Here is a 27,710-nt window from a genome sequence, read left to right as displayed (position 1 = left end):
ACAAAAACACTTAATAAGAAATTTAGTCCTACTCTGTCACTGTACTAGATCTAGTATCTAGTCACAATGTATAATTTCATCCATCTCACGCAGCATTTTGATTTAGGCTGGTAGTCTTTCAACCTGAAGATTCCGATAGTGCGTTATCCACTCTGGTACGCGATGCAAATTTTATTTTAGTTTATCTTATTGTTTAAGACATAGGTCTTTTTCTATTTTCTGCAACCACTTTGTGATTTGACTTAATTTTAAATGATAAAAACACTTTGTTGTGAACCACCAAATTATTTAATTTACCAATGGGTTTTGCTGGCTTAAGCTTCACCAGGATAACAATTTAAACTAAACAAAAATAGATAAAGAAAGCACTTATATTTACAGGTAAAGACGAAGACAAAATTTCAGAAGATTGGCTTCCTTTATTCTATGAATGTTTTGTTTAGTTGAAATTGTTACTCTGATGAATCTTAAGCCAAAAGAAACCGGTTGGTAATTTCAAATAAATTATTGCTTTCAAAAATGACGAAACGGACGTAATTATTCATTCCATTTATCTAATAATATCTTCCAAAATACCGTTTTGTATCCAATAATGTTGATGGCACAAAGACATCATTTGTCTCAGAATATCTTCCAAAATACCGCTTTCAATCCAACATTGTTGATGACACAAAGACTTCATTTGTCTCACAATATCTTCCAAAATACCGCTTTCAATCCAACAATGTTGATGACACAAAGAAATAGCAGATGGCGTTTAATACAAAGTATCTAGATCTCGTTGAAAACTGGGACTGAAATTTCTCTAAACTAATTGACCCGTCGATTAATTTTTATCATTATATTTTAAAAATTGATATTGTTTGTCCTCAGAGCACGGCTGCAAGGACTTTCGCTGCAACCTGCGCGAGTTTTGCATCAGCAGCGACCTCATGTGCGACGGGGTCAACCACTGCGTCGACGGTTCTGACGAGACCTCCAGTCCACTGTGTCAAAGTGAGTACCCTACGCCCTCCATCCCGACCCCACCCACCCCCGCCTCCATTCACACCTGAACCTTGCAAACACATGCATACTGCCTACGTCTTCGCGCGCCCTCGAAACACGGCTTACTACTTGACAGCGGCGGACTTTAAGATATAAATGCGAGATTTTTTTTATGAATACCTGTTAAAATAATTACCACCGCATCGATACGATTGTACCACCCCAACACCAACCACCATAGCCAGGACCGTTCCTGTCCCGGTGCGACCGGTACACCAGGGGGGCACTTATTTGTTGGAATTTGGAACACGTACTCTGAGGATGGGAAGGAGATTGAAATTTAATCGACTGGTATGCATGGCAACCTTGTAAGCAAATATTGGAATTTATTATGTGCATGAATAAAAGAAATCATTGAGCGTTGTTTTCTTTTTTCTCAGCACTTCTTGGATCTTCTTGTATATTTTTGGTTCTTCTTGGCTCTTTTTATCTCTTCTTGTCACTTATTGGGTCTTCTTGTCTCTTTTTATCTCTTCTTGATTCAAATTTGTTCTTATTGCATATTCTGGCAAATTCTCCTGTTAATATTTTCACAGAGAAACAAAATTCGTCAACAGTGGAAGATATTTCCATGAAGTTAGTAGTTGTTGTGGAACAAACTAATTTCGGTTGTCTGTGATGTAGGTTATTCCTGCGTGAAATCTGATTCCATTAACTCATATTTACTAAGAATATCCCGAGAGCCCGACCTTCTCACATGGTTGTGCAATCTTTTTAACCAATGTTTAAAGGAAGGTTACACGCCTTTAGATTGGAGAAGGGCAGTGATCATGCCATTATACAAAGGTAAAGGGTCACGTATGGAATGTGGGAATCGTAGGGCTATTAGCCTGCTAAGTTCAGTTGGCAAGCTGTATGGTAGAATTTTGATTGAAAGGGTAAGAAAGGAAACAAAGGATAAAATATGGGATGTGCAAGGTGCCTTTATGAGTGGAAGGGGGTTCATGGACCAGATCTTCTCATTGCGTATGCTCACAAAGAAGTTTCTGGCAAAAAACCCGAAACTTTTCTGTGCCTTTGTAGATCAACAAAAAGCATACGACCGAGTCGACAGGAAAAAGCTATGGAAGGTGTTGTCCAAGTATGGAGTGAATGCGAATCTGACTCAGGCAATTGCGTCTCTATATGAGGGAAGCGTTGCATGTGTTAGGGTGAACGGTGGTTTTACGGGGTGGTTTGATGTCACAAAAGGTTTTAAACAAGGCTGCGTAATGTCACCGTGGTTATTCAATCTATACATGGATAATTGTATGCAAGAATTGAAAGAGATGGGATTGGGCGCGAATTTGAGTAATCTGAAAGTATGTTGCCTGTTGTATTCTGATGATGCGGTGCTGATTGCTAATAGTATGGATGATCTGCAGTCTCTCGTGTCTAGGATGAACGAAGTATGCGTGAAGAATGAGTTAATGATGAATGTAAGTAAGTCTAAAGTAATGGTGTTTGAAAGAGAAAGTACGAAAACAGTGTGCAATATAGCTGTGAATGAGGAATACTTGGAGCAGGTGGATGAATTTGTGTATTTAGGAAGCATGTTTACGAGAGATGGGAAGGCTGACAGAGATATTGAAAGAAGAGTAAATGCAGGTACTTAACTCCATTAATGGAGGACTAAACGCAGTTGGCGCTAACAAAAATTGTCCGAAGAAGCGAAGTTAGCAGTCCACAATGGAGTGCTGGTACCTACCCTGATGTATGGAAGTGAGGCATGGAACTGGCAAAGAAAGGATGAAAGTAGATTGAATGCTGTTGAAATGAGATCCCTGAGGCGTATGTGTGGTAAAACCATGTATGATCGTGTGAGGAATGTGGATATCCGCAAAGAGTGCAAGGCTGATGTAAGCGTAATGAGTAAGATCAAGAAAGGGACGCTTAGATGGTTTGGGCATATAGAGCGAATGAGCAAAGAAAGGAGTGTAAGGAGAATATACGATGCAAATGTGAATGGTAGCAGAAGTCAGGGACGCCCGAGGAAGACATGGCACGACCAAGTGAATCAGATACTTGAGTCGGGCCATGTCAAGAGTCAGAACAATAGAAGAGTATGTATGAGACGATGTATGAATATGAACGAGGCAATGAATGTGTGCCAAGACCGAGTTGTTTGGCGGTCCGTCCTCTCTGCCTACCCCTGCGGGGAAACGGCGTGATGGTTAGTTAGTTAGTTAGTTAGTTACTAAGAATTTTCAAAATTGTAACCCATTGTGTGAAGAACAATTGAGACAACCGTTGAAATAGGTACATAGGTACCTGCAATATAATATTTATTTGAAAATAATATTTATTGTCATTTTTGAATTTTGAATTGCAATTCAACACACTTTTAACTTGACGAAATCTATTTAACCAAGTATTTTTCATCACTTTATATAACTTTTCAAGAGTGTGTTGTATTGTATTAGTCGGAGTTGCCCGTTTACCGAAAAAATATGTGATCAAAAAAGTTAATTACATGAAACCGATACTGTTGATAAATATTAAATAGGTGCTTTGAATACTTTTTAACACGCCCCCGTTATACTAGTGCACCCCTGAACAAGAACATGGCCCATAGCCCTAGCCACTTGACCCCACAGAAGAATGCTTCACTGTCACCAGGGGTTTCAAAAGGCTAACAATATTGAAGCATGTGTGATGTTCGCGGGTTGTAGTTTTTTAGAGAGGAAAATATCGTTTACTCTGTGTTTAATTTGGTTAAATCAAATATTATTAAAAATATTTGGCTAATCTATATAGCGCCGTTTTCATGAGAAATCACCTCGCTGAAATAAATATATGTATATGCAATTTACTTAGTAATTTTAGTTAAGGATTTATCCCACTTTACCAACTTCAAAAAAAAACTTTTTATGGATTTAAAAAAGAGAATACTTTAAAAATATTGCGTATAACTTTCATAAAGATCGAAACATTCTAAGTATTATTTTTTGGGTTTATTTGAAGGCGCTCTCAGGCATGCTTTTATTAGAGCGAGCAGGTATACGTTAGCCTAGCTGCTCTGCCCTTAAGACTTAGGTTTTATACACACAAACAGCCAGAACGAACCGAAGAGATGCCAGACTTGAAGAAAATGAACTGGTTGAACAAGAAGAAGGTATCCTCTATGGTGCTGGCACCGCTGATTATCTAAAAGATTTCTCAGTAATAAAACTTTTAACGCTTTTTTTCTCGAAACCATGTTTTTCTTGCTTCGCTGGTTTTTTTCCGGAACTACTAAGCCGATCATTACGAAATTTTAACCACATATTTTCCATATGTATACTGCTGGAACTAGAATTATTTGAAAATTTAATTTAAAGGTAATTTTTTAAATCAAAAAAGCCCATTTTTGGAGATATTTTTTTACCATTTCCCTTTTTTTTTTAAAAAAAGAATCATAATTCTAGTTAAGATAGTAGCCAACTCAAATCTTTTTGGTTTTTTCGTTTCTGATAAATATTCTCAGAAATAACATCAACGAAGTTGACATAATCTTTTTCGAATGTCTTTGCGGGTAGTGCTACCAGGGATAGATAAATTATGTAAAATAAATAAAATAAAATTATTCAAACGTTTCAAGAGATATTTTATGAAGCCAAAAAGATTTACATCAATTCCTTTTAAATTAACTATACAAAAAAACCTTAAATACCTAACTTCTCAGCTGTCTAAAGTAGGATGAACTCTTTTAATAAAATAATAATTAAATCCTATTGTCGGTTGAGAAATATGAGAATTTCACTGCTTAAAAAAATCCTAAAAACATCACGGATTTTTTTGCCTGAGCGGAGCGAAGTCCTGTTTTAACTCGACAATCTTGCATTTGCCTTTTTGAAAAAAAAATTACATTCCGGTTCTGGTTGAAGATCGTGGCCGTTCAGCGCAGTAGCCGATAGGCACGTAAAAAAATCTCTGAATGTAAGTCAAATACTAATAAAAACAAACACTGGTACAATTCACAGAGACAATACTCATATACCACACCTAAAATATTTAACGAACTAAATAATGACATCAAAAGATCAAGATCAATTACTTTCTTTAAAACCGGTGTCCAAAAATAGATATCTGAAGAGGGGCGAAATTTCTTTAAAGAACATAAATATGAATCTATACCACCACTAAAAGTTTTCGTATTAAAATAGAAATTATTTTAGCAAAAAGATTAACTATTTTTTTACATTCATTATCAAAAAATTTTTGACACCACGTACTTTAGAGTCGCTTCAGTATTTGTTGAGAACAATATTGTGAATACTCTAATTCACTCTAGTATTATTAGCCGAAGTTCAACCAAGAATCTATAAAAAAAATGCTGAAAAATAATATATCCACATATAATATATCGACCAGTCAGTGGTTGAGTGGGCATAGCGCTTGGGTCTCACCCGAGCGTCGCGTGTTCGATTCCTCGGCTGGCTAAGTCCTCCATCACAACACAAGCAACATTTTCGGCTTTCTGTGGTGGTAGTAGGAGATTTTCAAACATTGTTGGGTTATTCGTAACCCGGGAATGTTTGTCTTTCTTTAAAAAAAAAAAAAAATATGTCACTGTAATCCACGGTTCCACGATAACTCAACACACTTTTAAAAAGTGATATAAAGTTATTAGAAACGATGAAAAATAAATAAATTTTAGCCTAACCTAACCTAACCTAACCTACTTAACCAAGTTTATACATTTTTTGTTTCATCATTTTCCATGACTTTATATAACTTTTTAAAGATGTGATGAATTATCATTGTGATGATTTATCCGGTCACCGTAATCCACACATACAAAATATCAACAGTTTACCATATTTTTCTTATCTGATTACCTAGTAATACATACTCACTTTGATGCTTTATATATTCAATTTTAATAACTTCATACTTATATATTTTTTAAATTCTACACTCCTTACAATGTTTTATATTCTTTACTTTTCATATTCCTATATATTTCAATATTTTGATATATTCTATCAAATTATTTTAATGTATTTCACAAAAACATAAACATAAAACCTCGCACATCTAAAATATCATCTGTTTATTTTTTCTTATTATATATACATGGATTTCGTAAATTGAATTTATATATTTTTCTAATTTACATACTTCTTATATTCTCTTAAGCTCCCAACTCCTTATTTTCTTTTATATTGTATACTTTCTATATTTATTTTAGTTTCTTCTATATTTGATACTCGATATATTATGCAGTTTATATATAATCAACCACAACAACACGGTGATGTGCCTAGGTTTTTGTTATAAACATTCATAATGACTGTAAGAAAAATGCACGGATTAAAGAAAATTAAAAAAAAAATCACGAATTCATGATTTTGAACAAACAAGTTATTTATTTATTACGAAAATCAGCTGGCGTACTGCGATAAGATAGCGTTGGTGAACGACGCGTTATTAATTGTTCAGTAAAGATTATCTTTTAACAAACTAGTGTAGACCCGTGATAAATAACGGGATATTATAATTGCAGGATTTGTGTAGCTGAAAGAATTTATAAAATATTTGCCTCTAAAAAACCATATATAAGAATTTTCTTCATAATTATATATTTTTGCAAATTAGAGAGAAGTCAGATATTTACGTTTCTAATGAAAGCCGTAAGTAATCTTGAAAACAAACTATCAAAAATTTTAACAAAAGAAATACACAAGTCAAATATAAAATTATAAGTAATTAAATAATTTTCCAATTTTGAGCAGGTACTAACTTGTGTTAACACAATCATTAGTTCCAATTTTGAAACTTTCTAAGCAATTAGGAGTTTATTACGCAAGAAGGTTTACACAAAATCGAAATGTAAATTTAATTTAAGTTTATTCATTTATTGTCCTGAAAAAGGTTGAGATCAACCGAAACCGGTCGACGTTTATAGTAAAATAAAGTTTTTTTAAAAGAAAAAAAAAGTTTGTGTTTGCTTTCTTCGACAATTTTTTTTTTTTTTTTTTTTAATTTACAACTCCGGTCCTTCTGCTTCGATTTTTTTTTTCGGATAGACAAGTTACACTAACAGCAAATACAAAAATAAATGTAAAATATAATATATGTAACTACACGGAGAAACATGAGTAGGTTTTGTGGTGTTGGTCACTTGTGAAACTCTTGATTTGTGGGCCATCCACACGGAGTAAACATGCGGATATAAAATATTGCGGGTAAAATTCGGTTTATGGGAGTCACTCGAATAACCGAATGACAACTTGATTTAGACTAATTTAGGGCTGGGGAATCCGAATCTGTAAGAATTAGGTGGGGGTCGGCACTATTAACCGAGTTATAGGGTTTTGAAATTTCGAAAGCGATATATAGAAACCATGTTTTATTTATTAATTACTGAAATTTCAAAAGTATATAGTCATTAATTTGATTTTCTTATGTCATAATTGATAAATAAAACATGGTTTCTATGTATCGCGTACGAAATTTCAAAACCCTATAACTCAGTTAATAGTGCCGACCCCCACCTAATTCTTACAGATTCGGATTCCCCAGCCCTAAATTAGTCTAAATCAAGTTCAATTTCGGTTATTCGAGTGACTCCCATAAACCGAATTTTTTCCAATATTGCTAGTTTATTAAGAATCCCTTCAAAATATTCTTAATCCAGATAAAAACAGGATTGCAGATCCTTAACGAATGAATCGATAGGTTTGTACGACATGGAAACGCGTGTTCATAAAAATGTTTTCGCGTTTCGTCATTAAATACGAGTACTATCAAAACAAATGTATGTGCTTTAACACGTGTTTAGATATAATAGGATTTTGCTAAAAGTTAATCTCGTTTTTATCCAGATTATCGACAATTTGAAGAGATTCTTAATAAATTGGCAAAGGCTTGTACTCATTGCCGACATTGTGGTATTGCAATCAAGTCAAGCAGTTAATATTATCCAATTCCGTGCTATTATTAAAACCACCAAATTATTTACAGTATTCACGAAAATCGTTTAAACTCTATAGACAGTTTACAAAGTGATTTGATGTTTTGTTTTGACATCTTTTGAATGGAATTGTTTGTCAAGGGGCTTAACATTTGTATAATTAGCAGGTAGGTACTGTAAGGTAGTAACGTGCACGTGTTTTAGCTCTATAAATATGTAATTAAATACCTGTGGCAAGGAATTATTTGTTTTCACAATTAAATTATAAAACCAGCCAGAAGTGCTTTCTATTCAAAGGTAGGCCATTGAAATGAAATACAACTGATATTTTTTTAAATTTATTTATTTACTCGTTTTATCCGTCCATGGGACTTACTGATAAAAAATATTGCTGATTTATTAATAATCCTTTCAAATTATTTGTATTCCGGTTATAAACGTGACTGCAGGCCCTTAACGAATTAATTGATGGGTTTCCTGTCAAACTTTTAGTGAACTAGATATCTATTATTATGTTTATAAAAATAATCATATTTTTGCACTTTTGTCATTATTTATTTTCAAAGAATATACCGGTGCATGAACGTGCGTTTCGATATATGAAGAATTTACTAAAAGTCTATCAGGAAACGGCCTGCAATACCGTTTTCAACCGAGTTACCAATAATTTGAATAGATTCTTAATAAATCATTTTTCTCCGTGTGTAACAGAGGTTACAACTTTTTTTTTTTTTAATAATAATTAACTGGAATTATAAAAACAATTATCTTGACATAAAAAATTGTGTATGTATGTTTTAAACATCGAATTTGTTACAATAAAAACGTCGATATCATTGGTATATTCATTTGCTAAACTATGTAGGTAAGGAATCGGCGAGATCGCTACATAATTTGTTTTGTGAATGGTGATATTGAAAAGGTTTTTCTAGTGTGTCGAATAGGTACTCTTAAATTAATTGGACTCAGAAGTTCGCAATAGTAAGTACATGAAATATTTACAATTTTTTACACGAGGTTTTAATAAACAATGGTTGCAAAAAAATTTATTCTTCCATTTGGATAAAATTGAAAAAAAAAATAGATTGAAAAATTATATATATTGGACTCAGTATATCAACCTACCTTTGTGGCAGTGCGATAGGTTACTTGGCTCTGGGACTGACGAGTCATGGTTGACAAAACCTGGATTAGTACAAATAAAAACTTGTAATTCATTTTTACATCCCAGGAAATTTTGTTTATTAAAAATAATTCATAAGCTGGAAGCCACTCATTGTGTGAGCAATATTCACGTTAAAGTTCCCAATAGACGTAATTAAAGGAGTTATACACAGAGAAAATAATTGGTAATTTATTAAGAACCTCATCAAATTATTAGTAATTCCTGTTGAAAATGGGATTGCAGGCCGAATGAAATAACACGTCTTCTGATGAAGAATATATTATCACGATTTCAGAACACGTGTTCATGAAAATCCGTTTATTTTATAATTTTTTCTTGATATATTATTACTGGGCATACTCAAATTAATCAAATTTTATTTGATTAATTTCTGTTATTTCAAAAATTACATATTAAAAATAATGTATAGTATATTTTCGGCACGTTCCAGAGTGGAAGATACTATCAGTACCACCGTGGTGTAAGACCACCATTCAGAATTGTAATGTTGCTTTAAATGGTTTTGGCCGTGTTTGGTGACCAGACCTGAATAGCCAGGTACTTTCCAACCATGCTCTTCCCCATCTCCTTCCCCTCCCCGCTACATTCAGTCTCATAACATACCCCAACTGGGGATGACATAGTCTCACTAGCTCCAGACGTTTAGGAGCAGTTGGAACTCTTGTGCAGTTTCACATAAATACAAATTAAAAAAGGCACGTGTATTTTTATAATTATTAAAATCAAACTCGAAGTAGTAATTTTTCTTTCCATCTCATAATATTGTCCAGTAGGGGCGTTCGAAGTCCCACTGGTTCCGTGCAGGGAAACAGTTTAAAATTAAGCGCTAAAAATGGATGACTGTGCCACTAAATTTTCATCTTCTTCTTTAACTAAGCTCTTCTGTCTAAGAATTTTTCTTCGCCCTGTCTTTTCAAATTTCCATTCAAGTCTAGGGTTCACCAATTTAGCCTCAAATCCTCGTTTCATTCGTACTGCAATCATCTTGATAGCCTTATTTCCTTCTGCGCTTATGTCACAGGAAAAAAATATACTAGACCAGGGACGTACTTAAAGAGGTCTTACCTTTCGGTACAAATCACCAATTTCGCAAACAGTGTTATCTGTTGATACATGTTGATATAAATTCAGTAACGAATATCAGGGCCGGCTCTGAGTCAAACGGCGCTTGACGCGTGTAAAATTTTGTCGCCCCATGTCAAAACCAGTAGACACCTAGTTAGGTGTCCTCTATAATCAATAATATTCAGATGATTTGTATTTTTGTGTAGCGCCGTTTTTATGAATAATAATCTCATGGGCTATGTGTTATGACTATTAGATTTTAGGTAGATATTATCAGCGCCTTAGCGCTTTGGCAATTCGGTGCCCGGAGCGGCCTGCTCCAATTGGACCCACATTATTATTGGAAATAATTATCTTGTTATATTGGTTTCATTCTTGCAATTGTGCGGTAGAAAATAAATGAAACTTTATATTTAAATATATATTGTAATTGGCTTATAATGTGCAAAAATGAATTAATTAATTGGATATTTGATGCGACTTAAATAATCTCCTTGCTGTTTGGCAGTGAGGCATGGAACTAGCAGAGGAATAATGAAAGTAAAAAGAATATTTTAGAAATAAGATGTGGTAAAACCTTGTGATTTAAGGGTAATGAGTTAGATTAAGAAAGGGACGCTCATATATTGGGCATGTAGAGTAAATGAACGATGAAAGGAGTGTAAGGAAAATATATTACGCAAATGTGAATGGTAGATGTCGGGGGCGCCCGAGGAAGACATGGCACAATAAAATGAATCAAATACTTGAGTCGACCCATGTCAAGAGTAGAAATAATAGAATAGTATGTTTGAGAAGATCTATGAAGAATGAGGCAATGAGTGAGAATGAGAGACCAAGACCGAGTTGTTTGGCGGTCCGTCCTCTCTGCCTACCCCTGCGAATCGGTATGGTGGTTAGTTAGATAGGTAATCTAAACAAACATCGGCAAAAGCCAGAAGCTTAGCAATTCTTTGCGAAAATTTAACATGTTTGTGGTAAGTTTTTTTAATACCAATTTATTATTTGTTTTTCCGACTGCCTTCCCTTATTAAAACCTTTGTGCACATCACTACCTAGACCTGCAAAAGTACCGTGCAAAAAAATATGAGGGTTCTCTGTTAGCAGGTCGTTTTCGGTGTTGTAAATACCTGTCTTGTATATTCAGTATCAACGGGTAGGGCGTATTTAATTAAAACATTTCCCGGCAAAGTTTTGCCAAAATAAACGAGTTTTTCCCTCGTTCTCTTAATACACCTTTATGATCTCCTTAGACTTTGGAGTTGGTTTATCTTTTAAATGCCTAAACACATAAACAAAGATAAAACGATTTACATCAACAGGGAGATAGGACAGTACGGCCCGTCTTTAGCGATAAGCCTGTGTAAACATTGTCTTTCAATGCTTGTAAAGAGGATTGTCTAACTCTTAATTGCAAGGGATACAGCATGACGATCAAAAATCATGGAAAACTGTAAACATGACGTCTAAATAATATTTATATACATCAAAATTTAAAATCAAACAGAATAACAGTACGTATAATTTAAGCATGCACGCAAGTACACAAATATACGCTGCGAAAAATCTAAATATCCCAGGGGTGCTTTTTAAAATTATTCAAAAATAGTCTGTTCCCGTCTCATATATTGTGTCGAATAAAAATTTCAAGCTTTAGTTTTATTCAATATGTACAACTCCAGTTGAATATCGGAATTACCAACAACTCTGGCCGCTAGAGGCGCTAGTATAGCATATTGACGTTGACATTCCATTCTGTAGCGGTAAATTGAATTTATTTAGTACTTGATGGCATTTGTATTATGATCAATGTTGATAAAAAATATATAAAAATGTTCCTTTAGCTATATGAACTATGACCATAGATTTTACCAACCAGAGCTAATTTTTTCTAATTGATTTTAAGAACAGGGGAACGTAGTAAACGTTCCTCAAGTTGTAATAAATGTGTATTTTTCCCTGGCTATTTTGAAAGTTTATATCTACTTTTTGTCAAACTGATTCTTATTTATTGCATCGTTCTTAATCTCCATTTTGGCATTGGTAGCAGGCAGGTATTTACAGATATCCTTTTTTCTTTATTAATTATAAGGGGAACGAATAATTACGAAAGCAAATTTACTCAGGCGCCGAGGACCTAGCCTCCTTTGACGTTTAATTACAATTTTGATGACTGGATCGCCATTTTACACCCCCCTCTACATTATCTACTTCCATGGCTCTGTTTGAAGTGCGGAACAATTCATATTATTGTTTGGACAGAAATTAAACTCCATTTTCTATTTTTTGTTCGCTGGAGTACCAAGATTATTACAGCGCGTAAGTAGATGATCTTTTTTTTTTTTTTTTTTTTTTATTTGGTACATTATTTTGTTACAATTTATGTTTTCCAGTAATGTAGGCCTCACTGGGTGGCTTGCCCGTGCTGAGGCCTTCATTTTATAATATGAAAATCTTATCTACATATTACATTTAAAGAGAAGATAGTAAATTTGAAAAGAAAATAATAAATTTAAAATTAAAAATAAAAATACATAATAATACATTTAAAATTAAAAAAATAATACAATGAAAATAATCTTGTGTGTTTGTGAGTGATGTGTGTTTATGTTGGTTTTGTGTGTTACGTGTAGGTTTTATTTTTATTTTATGCTATGACATCTAAAAGAGTATCGTAATAAACGTGGGGCAACCTTGAGATATCTGCTACTACACGGAGAAAAATGATCCTGTTAAAAAAAGTGACAGCAAGCGAGCATTCTGATAATCATTCAGAATATATCGAGAACACCGGGACCAGGACCGGTCAGTGGTTGAGTGGGCATAGCGCTTGGGTCTCACCCGAGCGTCGCGTGTTCGATTCCTCGGCTAGCTAAGTCCTCCATCACAACACAAGCAACATTTTCGGCTTTCTGTGGTGGTAGTAGGAGATTTTCAAACATTGTTGGGTTATTCGTAACCTGGGAATGTTTGTCTTTCTTTTTAAAAAAATTTAAAAAAAAACACACGTGTTTTTTCCTAATAGATATCATGATGGAATGCTACAATATTCAATATCAATACTAGTATTTGTATGAACACGTTTTCCGCCGTCCTCACGAAACATTTGCTTTTGACTGATACTTTGTTAAGAACTCTTTTAATTTATTCATTATAGGCCCGCAGTCCCATTTTTAACAAGAAAACGAATGAATTGACCAGATTTTTAATAAATGGACAATATTTCACATCAGATAGTTATCTCCGGGCACTCGGAAATTACTCGCTTCCTTTTATTGTTTTTTTCGGTAAACGTGGATGACAATAGATATAAAAATTTACCGCTTATAATTATACCGAAATAATTGTCGGTACTATTCAATTCGGATTTGGCTTATGTGTTAGCGGTGTTGACCCCATTCCCCAGGGAGGAAGGTTTAATCCCCAGTGAAAACATATTTTTTACTTAGAAATTTGGCTATTAGCCGGCCCAAGGGATGGCACAACTATTTCGAAAAATAAAAATACATGTTTTAAAGTAAAAAAATACTTTCTACGGGTTTTTTCCTGTTATAAATCCTTTCACCTCACAATATTCAAAATTTTACTGCTGTAGAGTGAGAATTATTCTTAAGAAAAGTAGATATACTACCCGTCAAGAAAATGTTTATAATAAATAATTAGCTACCTGGCTTCGGTCAGTTAGAACTGTTTATCGTGTCACATGAATAAAAAAATTCTATCCTATTTGAACGTCTTGTGCTTGTTTTAAGTTTCTGTTTCCAACACGTTATTTTTCATTTAACCAGATTTCAATAACTGTCAGCATGTAAGCAGGGTTGGAATGCTGGTAAATACAATAAGTATTCACATCCAAGATTCATAGAACTACCACAATAAACTATTTCACTAACCAAAAGCTTTTTTTTATTTTGGGACATGGGAATTTAAATATTTGTCCTCTCTGATTATGTTAATACCGCACAAGAGTCTCAACTACTAACAACTTTCTGGAGTTAGTAGAACTATTATGGAATCCTCAATATTGGTATGTTTATTTAATTTTATTTATTTGTAAGAACAAAAAAAACAACCTTATATAATACAAACATCTATACTTATGTAGTTAACTAAAATTAAGTAAAAAAAAATTTCGCTTATTTTTTATTTATTTTCTTTTTCAAGACCATGAGGCTTTTAAATTCGATACATGTTTATATATTTTCACACAAGGGTTAGTAATGAACAATGGTTAGTAAAAATAATAATAATAAACTTAAGTTATAAGAAAAAATATCTTATACATCGAATTTGTCGATATAATTAGTATATTCATTTCATAAACCACGTAGGCGAGGCATCGGCGAGTTTGCTATATAATTTATTAATAAATGATGACTTTTGAAATCGGTTCTTATGCCTAGTGTCGAATTACTCTTAAATTGATTAGAATTTACATTTTTAAAAACGAAACGTGGGTCGCCTATCCTACACCGATCCTCGAATGTATGCATGTATTTTTAAGATTTTTAATAAAGTAATTAAAGTGTAGTTAATTTGTTTTTAGAGGATTAACTCAAAATTAATAAATCGTAAAAACTATCGCTGAATTCTTTTTTAATGTGAATTTTATGCTTAAATTGCTTAGATTTTATTAATTTATTTGTACACGCCCAATTAGGGCTTTTATATATGATACAATTAAAAATACATTTGATTTAATCAGAGAGTAAAAGAGATATAACAATAAAATATGTACCAAATATAGAAATATTACCTTAAAGCAACAAACAGAGTAAACTTTAGGATGCACATTCCTATAAATTTGGATACATTGAAAATTTATAAATATTACAAAGCTATCAAGATAGACATACAGATTTAATAACAATGTTTTTATAGGCTGATACACATTCAGTACCGTTGGTGTTCATGTGATATTTATTCCCTGCATTGTGAGTGTGCAGTCGGTTCATTACTGAATTTATTTCTGCTTTGGTTCCTGCAATGTTACAATGGTAAGGTACCTTCTGACGAACCGTTCTACTAGGCACATGAAAGTCAATCAGTCTAAGGAGTTCAGGGGAGTCAAACATGGTATTAACAATTTTATAAAGAAAAGATAGATCAGAACATATTCTTCTTTCGTTTAATGTGGCAATGCCCATGACTTTCAACAGTTATATATCTAGTATTTATTTATGTATTAATTTAAAGGAGCTGATGGGCTTTTACACGATTCATGCATTTACTGCATAATACAGTACCAACAGAGGGTTTTAATTTTTAAAATAGTGACAAAAAATCACAATGTATAAACCAAGTATTTTCGTACATGCATACAGTTTAAACAAAATAAAATTAAAAAAAGCAGTATGCGATTTACTCGTAGGAAGGTAAAGATACGAGATTTAAACAAAGACCAGAAATAACAAACGAAAAGTCAATAACAAGCAAATAGGTCTGAAGTTAGTTGCCTTTCAAACCACCAACTTATTAACACCAAGCATATCAATATTATAGTAGATAGTTAGTGTTGATATTATTATTACATTAAAAAGAATCTTCATGGTGTCTTTGCTTCGAGTTAGCCTGGCAGGTATATTCATATAAATTATTGCTAATAATTCAGGACTTTCAATTAGAGAATTAATAATTTAGAATAAAAATAATAAATCACTTAAAATTCTGATAGTTAGATAAGTCTGGTTTCGGTATGTAAGTTAGTATAAAATTGATGGAAATATTCATTTTAAAATATGTATACAGAAAATATTATTGAAGTATGTTACTAAAGCTTTCTTGTAACTAAATTCCGTGCAGTTGAACACATCTACAATTTCTTCGAAATTATTACCAACAGCATGTAATCTAGGTACAAGTGAGTATCTAAATGATATTATTGTTGTAATTAAAAAAAACATTTTGATCTAGTAGTTCTAGTTGACATATTGGAGATGATTAGGCTAAGTAAAATCAACGCTGTCTACAATTCCACTGACCATTTTAAAAATATTTATGAGTATTAGTTATAAATTATGAATTTATTGTGTCTTGAGACTTGTTAGTAGGTAAATATAGGATAAGGATAGGAGATGCTCCTACGCGGTCCGTACTCATGTATTAATTTATGATCGTTGATTTAAAAATGATAAATTTATGATGTTGTATATATATAATACGTTATGTTGTATATCCTGGCAAGGTTTACATGAAATTTTAAGCCAGTATCATTGCAGTGACTTAGGAATACCACATGTCCGTCCGTGGAGAAAAATTAACAGCCTGCGTAGAAGAAACACTAGACTGAAACGGTTGCTTAGAAAACTGAGTAAAGTTGTCATTAATTGTTGTTCATTGTCCGATTGTCATTAATTTGGCACATGTTTTTGTAGAGATTGAATACCTATTAGAACGCCACATACATTCTTCATCAAGATACAATTGTAAATATTTTAAATTATCCTCATTACTTCGTTTTGGCATTTTTGCAGAGAAATATATCGTGTGTCAGATGAAATACAACGCATCGCCGTCACCGTCGTTAAAGTATAGCCATCAGTGTTCACAATTTATGAATGTTGGAGAAGTAATGGTTTTTCCAGCATACTAACAACAGAGTTCCACTAATTAAACTTAATTAAAATTAAGTGACTTCGTCTTCAAGTCTATCGGTTGAATATTTCTAATTATTTGTATTTTTTTCAGACCAAGACACAAACACCATCCTGGGTCTGGAGTTGCCTTGGTTTGTGGTGGCAGCGGTGAGCCTGGCGCTGGTTCTATGCGCCTTTGCCGCAGCAATCGCACTTTGCATTTGCCGGCGGTCGAGACCCAACCAAAACGCCAACTCTCAACTGCAGCGTGAGCATATGACTAACCTTACCTAGCTTAACCTAACCTATCATATCATAACCTAACCTAACCCGACCAGAACGCCAACTCTTAACTGCAGTGTGTCAACCTGACTAAACTAAACGAACATAACCATACCCAACTAGATTGCCCACTCTCAACTACAGCGTAAGTACCCGAATAACCTTACCCAACCTAACTTAACATAACCCAACCAGAACCCAACTATCAATTGCAGCGTGACTACCTGACTAACATAACCTAACCTAATCTAATCCGACCCAATTCAATATCACATTTTCCAAAATAAATCTAATCCATGTACGTAATACGACATCAACTGCTAGGTGGGAAAAAAAATTTGAATTCTATAATACGATAAAGTATGAGGTGATGTTGCATTATCAGATAATCTTTAAGGTCCTTGTGTGCAGGTACTTGTACCTTTGCAAAAATACATTTTTTTTCATAACCAATAAGCCATCAGCTTTCTTCGTTAGTTGTCGTAAAATTGATATCAACTTCCCAAAAATGATCTTGTCCATTTCCAGAAAATTTTCCGAGTAGAAATCTGGCAGAAATTTTTTACTAATCTTATGCGGTGTTAATGCCCAACACACTTGTTATAGACGAAATTAGTTAATGATTTTTACGGTCATCGCTTGGACTAGTCTATTCGGATTCCAATAATAAAATAATACAAACACAACCAGGCACTTCTTATATAGTTTAACATAACAAAATATGTATAATTCATCCAAAACGAATGAGAGCATGAGTGCGTATTTTGTGTGTATAATATTATTTTCCATATCTAACATAATTTAAAAATTCCTAGCTTAACCCCAGAGTATACAAATTTGTGCTCCTTTTTGTAATTAATGGACGCAATATATTAAGAAAATAACAAGATTGCGAAACGTGAGACCAAAACAAGTCGGGTACATTACTCTATCGAAATCATCCTCCCTAACTTCCCTTATGTTAACTCGCCCTGTGTTAACTTATGACAATAAGGGGGTATTTCACTATCTCTGATTATGTTCTGACTAAGCACTAATCCGCGGATTAGTCATTTTTTCGTTTTCACTATATCTGAATAACGCTAACGCTCGGGTTAAAGTTCGATTTGACTAATCAGTGCTCGAACCAGACGTTAGGCGCTATTCCTCGAATCAAAGATGGCGTCAAAACATTCCGAGTTTGACAGCGGAGAAGTGAGTCGAATTTTGTTGAATGAATTTGAATGCTTGTATGATCCATCCTGAATTATTTGATTGTGTTCAAAATAAGAAAAAATGTATTAATTCAACGCGAATCTATCTAAAATGACCTGATAATCAACATAACATAACCAAAAAAATGCACACTTCGCGGTGTGCGGACTGTGACGCATGACAGCCGTGGCAGTAGATGGAGTAACAGCAAACATTTTGCGATGTTGCCAGACTATTTCGAGTGTTATCTATCCGGAAGCTCGGAAACAATGGTGAAACGGTCGCCGTTGAATAACGAAGTTATTCTGATCTTTAAAGCCAGCCAATGGATAGCTAGTCAGATATTTAGCCCGACATCGTGAAATACCCCCTAATTCTAACTAGCAGGTAGAAATACGCTACCGCGTTACGTAGTTACATAGTTTGGAAGTTTTTCACATTTTTTTTTCATTTCATTTCAAAATAGGAAAAATTAGTCAGGAAACTGTATAAAAGTTTTTGAAACTTATAAATTCCAAGTTTGGAATGCTGTTAAAAACCTTCAACGTTTTTTTTTAAATAACAGTGGGCGCCACTTTCGTTAACAGCAATCCGATACAGTATAGACATAAACATAATATTACTATCAGAAAATATGATATGTTATGTATCTACTTATCCACCACATAAGATGATTGGAGGTTATGTTGATTTTCAGATCAGCAGATGACGAAGCAGATACCAGGAAAGAAAAGTCACAGTTTCAGATGGGGATACGAACTCAGAATGTACCGTAACAATGTGTTTTTGTCATTGTATAATAATCAAGCTATTTACGAGATCTCTGATATGCAAAAATCAGTCAAGCAAATCCTCGTTAAAAATGGTGTATTATGGAAAAAATATTTATTTAACGTGAATACTGTCTAAATGCGATGTTTGACGGGTAATGACTTCATTTATTGTTGCTGGGTTTAATCGTAGAAATACATTTTTATTTTAATTTAATGTAAATCAAATTTTATAATGTTTTTGCAATTACTTTAGTTATTTCCGAGATTCTGACTCTTCTAAAGTTTTTTTTGTCAAAACTTGCTGCTCTTCTTATTTCAATGTTTGAACGTATTTTCAGTGGCGAGTTAAAATGTGCCATTTTTAATTTTCCGCCTAAACGACACGTTCGTTTTTGTTCGTGTGACGTTGTTGACGAATTGATGAATGTGAACAATGAATGAACCAAAATATTAAAATTACACATTTTTAGAACGATTAGAAAAGTTAGGTTTTAAATCTTCTACTATACTTAATTTTTTAAATGTCTCATAATGACAAATGTTCAATTTCCTGTACATGTGTAATTTCCTTGGATATAAACACAACAACCCTTCCATACCAACTGGACCAGTTCCTACAACTCCTCGTCATAATTGTTGGTGAAGCCTCCTACTTCATTCCGGAATGGGCCATTAGCTACCCCTGGGTCTTTAGCAAGAATTTTCTGAATTATTACTGCCTGCGGGATGGTTTCCACCTCCCCACAGTCCACAATACTTCTCCCAGAAGCCCGTTTTGGCTTTCCCGATTGGTTCCTTGTATTTTTTCTGGTATTGCTTATGAGCATCCCAGTTTTCAGACTTTTTGGCCCTGTTGAAGGCTTGTCTTCCATGACCAACGCCACAATAGCCAACATAATTTTTTTTACAGCGGCTTATATAAATGGCAGGGGGAGAGTTTCTCTAGGCTTTTACCGAGCATTTCCCGGAGATAACCCGGATGTTTTGGCTTCCGGTGAGGTTTTTTATGTTCCCCTCTTCCTGACCTTCTGTTCTCCGGGTATTCCTGATTGCTAGTCACTGAAGGAATCTCCTTTATGTCCCCCCTCTCCAACGGTTACTCGAGGGCCCGGTTGGAGTTGGGGGCTCTTACTGGAGTTAGTTCCCAGGTCTCTCAGAAGTCCCTCTTTGTTTGAATTCCTTAGAGGCCCCGCAAGGGACGAGACCACTGGGTGAACTCATCGCCCCTCTCCACTCCCTCTTGGTGCCTCGAAGTCTCCAAGAGGGAAGAGTCCACCAAGGTGGCCTCAGCAGTATCTAATAATGTGCGTTGTTTCTCAGTGCAACAAATGTACGGATCAAACGGTTCTGCGGGAAAGCAGCAGCAATTACAGCAGCAGCAACTGCAGCAGGAGATGCAGCACCAACTGCACCAACAACTGCTGCAACAGCAGCCAATGACGGAGCTGCCGGGAAACTGGCGGCGCCCTGCGGGGCGGGACGGGGCGGCGCGGGTGCGCCCCTTCCGCAGGGGCCCGGCCGAGCGCTGAGGCCCGGCCAGCCCGCCGCGGCCGCGCCACACAAGGACGAGTGGTTCGTCTAACATTAGGCAAGTATCAACTACACAAATATAATAAATATAACACAATGAAGGAGCTGCCAGGAAACTGACGGTGCACTGCGGGATAGGGCAGGGCGCACAGTGGGCTGAAAATCGCCTTTCATAGACATAGAGACTTGAATTTTCAAGGGTATTTTTTTTTGCTAGAAATGGATTCTGCTGATCATTACTATGCTATAAAATGTCGTACGAAGCAATTGCGTGTACAAATGAAGGAGTTATAATTTTTTTAAGAAAAATTTGTATGGCGCTGACATTAAAAATGAGGCTATCTCTGGAATCATAAGTTTGGCCGTTCTATCTTTACACACAGATAATACTACTATTTATTTGTATTTTTTTGACATATTTACAAATATTTGTGTGCAAGGATATAATGGTCAACCTTGTGATTCCAGAGATAGCTTCATTTTTAATGTCAGTTCCATACAAATTTTTCTTAAAAAAATGATGACTCCTTCATTTGTACACGCAATTCCTTCATACAAAATTTTATAGCATATTAATGATCAGCAGAATTCATTTCTAGTCAAAAAAAATACACTTGAAAATTCAAGTCTCTATGTCTATAAAAGGCGATTTTCAGCCCACTGTGCACAGTGTTTTGGCTTGCAGTGTAAATAAAATATTGTAAACTAGACAAAGCATACTCATATGTAAAGCATTTAAGCATTAAAATGATTCATCAACAAAAAAAAGATTTTTTTTCAACTTTAGGATTTAAAAAAAAAAATCGCACCTTGCGCCACAATATGAAGTATGTCAAAAAATACAAATAAATAGTAGTATTATCTGTGTGTAAAGATAGAACGGCCAACCTTATGATTCCAGAGATAGCCTCATTTTTAATGTCAGCGCCATACAAATTTTTCTTAAAAAAATTATAACTCCTTCATTTGTACACGCAATTGCTTCGTACGACATTTTATAGCATAGTAATGATCAGCAGAATCCATTTCTAGCCAAAAAAAATACCCTTGGAAATTCAAGTCTCGATGTCTATGAAAGGCGATTTTCAGCCCACTGTGGGGCGGCGCGGGTGCGCTTCTTCTGCAAGAGCCAGGCCGCTCGCTGAGGCTGAGGACTTACTTACTGACTTACTACAAAAATTCATTTATTTATTCATGATTTGAATATCGTTTAAAGCGCGAACATTTATGAACAATTATGTATTTTTCTTCATAATCGCCATTTCGGTCGATGAATGTTTGTAAGCGCTGTAACAGATTTGTAAATCCATGTCGTACCAGCTCAATGTCATCGAGGAAGCGTTGAACGTGATATTTCACTTTGTCTTCGTTGCTGATTTCATTCCATTTGCTTTGCTTCTTATTGTAATCACAAGCTTTGAGAAATTATGAAGAGTAATAAGTATTCATTCATCCACCCATATTATATTTTACTAATTAATTACCAAAACAAAAGATACAGCAAAATCACCAAATTCAATAATCTTTACCCCAAATCAACTTTTGACATATTTTTGACTCCTTGCCATAATTTAATAAAAAAACATTGCTGGTAACTTGAGCAATGCGCACCCTCAATGCTCCACTACTTAATACAATTTACATACACATACATTCACTTAATAATAATAATGATAATTGGATAACTTAAATAACTCCTCCGTTTTCGTTCAAAATCAGGGCCCTCATACGGCTAGTAAACTGCTTACCACTCATTTTATCTTTGTACTATTTGTATCTAAAAAAATATGACAAGTTTCACAGAATGAGCATAATTGCGGCTAAAAATTGGCGGTCTGGTTGGAAATATGATGACCTTATCTTTTTGAGAAGGTCATGGTAAATGTATATCTCATTCTTGGGAATCCTTGGTGCACAATTGGTTGTCGATGATTGTATATAAAGCCAGCCTTATTTTCAGAGGTGGCCCGGCCATGCCTCGCAGGGTGAATTCCGCAAGCAATCGGGGTGAGCGCCCGCCCACTGCCCCTTGCCAGCAACATCTTCAACACAGTCATCACGAGCATTCTCGCGCCATCGTCACAGTCATCGCCATCGCTGCCGATCTTCACAACCCCAACAATCCTGGCATCCCCACCGCCCGCGTCAGCAGCGACCAACGCGCACACCACCCTTATTATTACTACGGCGTTGAGGCTTTTCAAGCCATGTGCAGAATGTTTATTTTTTGTCAATTTTATCATTGTAAGCTTTCTCAAAGAAAGATATTTTTTGCTGTTTGTTGAAGGGTTAAATATTATTATTATATTTCGCATCCTCAAACCTCGCTCCTACTGCAATACGCGATTCAAATACATTTTTTACAGATTTTAATTAAATTTTTCAAGAGCAACGGCTGCGTGGCCTTTTTCATATAAAACATAAATTCGGATTTGAGGACAAATACCCAACCAAATTGTTAAGGTATTTTGGCCTCAAATTCAAAATTAAGTTTTGTATGAAAAGGGTCTTGCAACCGTCCCCCTGAACGTTTTCGGTTTGTTTTAATTTTAACATAGGCAAATAAAAAGTCTTCCTGATTGATAAAACCGAGCATTATGTTTTCATGCTAAGCTGATGTGAGGATGCAAATACAATGTATCCAATAAGTTGTTTGAAATATTATTATTGTTGTTTTAAAAGGTAAGTCAACAATACGACATGAACGAAATGACCATGATATTACACATAATAATTAATGTAATAGAATTCCTGGAATTTTAAATTTTAATTAAATGTTATACATATCTGACTTAGCATTTTAAAAGTTTATTTTATGTTCGGATACGCTAACCTTTTTATATTACTAAACACCAAAGTATTCTTGCTTAATTATTAAGTTGTATTTTTTGTTTTATAAGATAAGTCAGCAATGCCTGATAAATAATTATAACATAATATATTCTTTCTAACTCAGTTTTTAGTTATAATAATTTCTTACTCCACAAATGGAATAATGGAAAATAATTTAAAGTTTTGTTAAAATGCATTATTTTAGATATTATAATATTAGCTCTATTGAGTATTATTTTAATTTAATAAACAAAAAAATCAGTTTACTATGAAAACTTCATAGCAATATCTACATTAATTTGTCGTCGACCTAAAAAAAATATATCTAATCGATATAATAATAGGATCATATACAATTCATAAATCACCTATGTAACACAATACTCCTAAACCCCCAATAGATAGAATTTGTTTATATCAAATAATATTCTGAATGACATTTGTTTTTTTTTAATTCATTTTCAGAATAATATACGGAGAAAACATACTGATATAAAATATTAATAATTTATAAATCAAGTTTTCAAATATTCGTAGTCCGGTTAAAAACGGGATTACAGGTCCGTAACCAATGAAGTTTCCTAATAAACTTATATTCAAATACAAACGTATTATCACAATGTCAGAAAACGTGTTCATAAAAATCATAATATTTCCGCATTTTGTCATTGTATATTATCACGGCAAATGCAGGTGAATGAACACGTGTTCCGATAGTTTAGCAATTTACTAAAAGTTTATTGGGAATCGGGCTGAAATCCCGTTTTTAACCGCAATACCCATTTTTCTCCGTAATGATATATTACACTATTAAAACCGAGTTCAAGTTTCAACCTTCAACCATTACGAAAATCATTATTTTACCGTTACATATTAACCTTTCAATAAATTAATAATGACAACATATCAATAAATAAAGGTAATCGGTGTATCAAAAGCAAATAACAACTCGGCACATATCGAAAACATTAAATTTTAGAAAAAAGTTTTTTTTTATATTTCAATGTCTATTGAGATTTTGAGAATCAATAAAATGTCTTGTTTTTTATGATAGTTACGTTTAAATTAATTATTTGTATAAGTGTTCTAAATAATACCCAGCAGTGTTCCAAAAATATATATCTTTTAACTATATAAACTTCTCAGTGTTATCGTATTTAAGCTATAAAAATGTTTCTGTTTGTTAAAAAAATGACTTTAAAATCTTGATTTACTTCCCGTAGTAGATATCTCAGTAAAGCTACAAATATTCCATGCATTTGTCGTCATCTACATACCTAAACCTGATAGCGTAGTTCATTTCAAGGAAGAGAAACTGAAGTGTAGACATTGGACTTTGTGAAGTTGCTGAGTGTTGAAGTAATAAACGTTCATTTGTATATTATATTTACAAGATGTAATGAGACAATACCTTTCTAGTGTCTATAGTAAATTAAAAATACTTTTAGATACTATTTTTAAATATCTGTAATTCCTACCCTAAAACATAATGTTGTTGATAAGAAATAGTTTTTTTTACACAATACCATAGCTTTTATTTATCATTACGCGCTTTGCCTTAAGTTCACATTGTGTAGCTTTCACAATATCGTTTATTTTAAATTTTAACAAACCTACTGAAATATTAAGTTAAAATAGTAAATTAAAAATCAAATTTACAATTACGAGCTATATATTATTTTTCAATTTTATACTGTTCGGAAATAATCTAAATCTGTACTCTTAGCATTAAATAAGTAAATACTTAAATACTTCAAGTGTTTTGTTAAAATTTACATTTATTTTAAAAAACGTGGAATGTTGGTTTGTATGAAAAGAACAGTTCGAAAAAAATACTTAAAGAACCAATTTATTAAGGAATAACATAAGAAAACCCAAAACATCACTAAATGAGTCAGTATCATTTCACAAAATATAATATCGAGAAACTGACTCCAATCAATGTCTTAATCATGATATTTTTCAAATCGCTTGAAAATGAAATAGAAACTTCAAAAATAAACACATTTAAAAGAGCAAGAACTTTATATTAGAAAGAAAACTTAAGCTCGGCTCACATTGTGCCACCATGTACACGTTGCAGTTAACTTGTATAGTAATAACATACTTTCCAACTCTCGTCTCAAAATAAAACCTTTTGAACTTTTTGACTCATAAGACAATCTCGAGCTTTTAAAAGATTCGGGTCAACTTTAACACACAACAATACATATAAATCTGGCTTTAAAACACACATTTTCAGTAACATATTATATTTTATAACTTATAATTTTGTATTGTATTTTCAATCTTTTTGAAATATGCATATCCATGAAAAATATTGTCTGACATATCAATAACGCAATATAACTGAAAATAATTTTGTTAATAGTTTTTAGTAAAGTACCCCTTTCAAAATATCTTTTAACAAACATGTGAAATTGTTATAAATACACGAATAAAAATGACTATTGCTAGTTTATTATGAATCTCTACAAATTATTGGTAATTCCGGTTAAAAACGGGATTGTAGGCCTTACGAATGAATTAAAAGGTTTCTTGATAAAATTTTAGTAAATTACGAATATATTATCATGATGTCAGAACACGTGTTCATGAAAATTATATTATTTTTGCGTTGCAAATAATACAAAAAAACGAATTTTCGTTAACGTGTATTATCCGATATCAGGATAATATATTCGTAATTTTCTAAAAGTTTTCAGGCAACCTTTCAATTCATTCTAATTGCATGCAATCCTGTTTTAACGGGAATTACCACTAATTTGAAGAGATTCTTAATAAATTAGCAAAAATCATTATTTTCAGAGTAAAAATTTATAATAATTCAAAAAAATTAAATCCAACAGTTCCCAGCATCAAATCATTGAAAAATCATAATAATTGTAAATAACACATTAGAATCAGGTTTCATAAAAGAGGTTCCATTTAGAATATGTATTACATGGTTATATTGTAATACAAAACTAAAGAGAATTATTTATAATGTTTGAAAAAATTTGAAAAGTTTGTACGAAAACAGTTTTGTAACTTTATTTTAAATGGATGGAAGAGTTTGTAAAACGGGTAGATTTCAACTGAAACTTTCAAACTTCTATCTGTTAATATGATTTAAAAAACTAACAGAGTTTGTTTAGGAAGTTCAGTCTTGTTGAAAGATTGGAAGAACTGGAGTCTCGCAGGCATAATATAGCATTATGTAGAATTAACTTAAGCTTTTTTAGCAATGTAATTACTAAGAAAAATATTTTAGAAAACTAATTCAAAATAGTTAATTCGTTAATAAATGCAATTAATTGATTATACAAAATATTTATAGAAATATTGAAAATACTAAATAGTTGACAGATATGTTAGAAACTTTTGTTTTTGATTTTGATTAACTAGAGAAATATTTTAACTGATTTCTACAATGAATTTAAATTACGTACTAACTTATATTCTCATCATGTGTGTGTCGCTTAACATATTTGTGATGAATGGTTTTGATGTTATATGAAATGCAAATAAACGATAAATAAAAGTTTTACGGCGGCTGTAACTTGCCGCTATAGAAAGCCTGTTTTCAATTCATCTCCTTCCCTTCCCGTGGTTTTGCATGAAGCAGCATCTTCCTAACTTTATTTTCAGGTTGCGCCTATTGTATGCAACTGACATAGCATCTAAGGACGTCAGGTGCAACTCCCGAGCGGTAGGTGTCGCTGTATTCAAACAAAACATGTAAGTATTTTAATCATTTATCGTCATTCACTGTGTTTTTGTTCGGTGGTATTTCAACATTGACTTCTTTTGGCCCCGTAGTAAGTGTTCAAAGATGGCTTGAAAGTGAGATATTTAAGAATGTTAGAGGGAGCGCGCTAATATAAAAAAACGATAATAATTAAGCGAAAATGGTGAAAATATTGAATCAAACACGACTCGTTTGAAATAGATCAAAAATCTCTTGACAAATACTTTAGTTACATTTAAAGATAAACTGTGAAACTTTTCATGCCTATAACATAACAAATAATAGAACAAAACGTTTTTTAATAATTTTCGGAGCTTACTTTGCGATGTTTATCTATTGAGGGAATTTCATATAATTAACGTTCGGTATAACAAATGTATAGATATTATGTTAAAAAAATAACATATTAAGAGTTAGCGAGAAACTTGTTATTAAAAGATATGTTATTATTGTGATACTAACTTAATTTTTCCAATTTGTTAGAATTTTATTTGAAACCAAGAACTTTACGAATGAGTTATAGGTTGGTAATATTAATCTGTTTTATAAAATCCTAGTACGTGTTTGTAATGATGAAAACATAAATATTTCATAACGCAGTGTAAAAAATGTCTAGTAT

General features: G+C 33.3%; 1 protein-coding gene across 1 annotated transcript in view; it reads left to right on the top strand.

Annotated features, from left to right (window-relative positions):
* loaf (low-density lipoprotein receptor domain containing lost and found) overlaps positions 1–26,853 on the top strand; it is a 227,141-nt gene extending 200,288 nt beyond the window's left edge. The window contains exons 4-7 of the mRNA XM_089630968.1: positions 874–996; positions 16,863–17,018; positions 20,320–20,587; positions 22,490–26,853. Of these exons, the coding sequence (XP_089487094.1) occupies positions 874–996; positions 16,863–17,018; positions 20,320–20,528 (488 nt within the window). The 3' untranslated portion in view covers positions 20,529–20,587; positions 22,490–26,853. The remainder of the gene's footprint in view (positions 1–873; positions 997–16,862; positions 17,019–20,319; positions 20,588–22,489) is intronic.
* The last annotated feature ends 857 nt before the right edge of the window (positions 26,854–27,710 follow it).

This window comes from Hesperophylax consimilis, chromosome 4 (genome assembly GCF_061612785.1).
Source record: "Hesperophylax consimilis isolate HC1 chromosome 4, BYU_Hcon_1.0, whole genome shotgun sequence".
NCBI lineage: Eukaryota > Metazoa > Arthropoda > Insecta > Trichoptera > Limnephilidae > Hesperophylax > Hesperophylax consimilis.
This window is presented reverse-complemented; position numbering and strand designations above follow the sequence as displayed.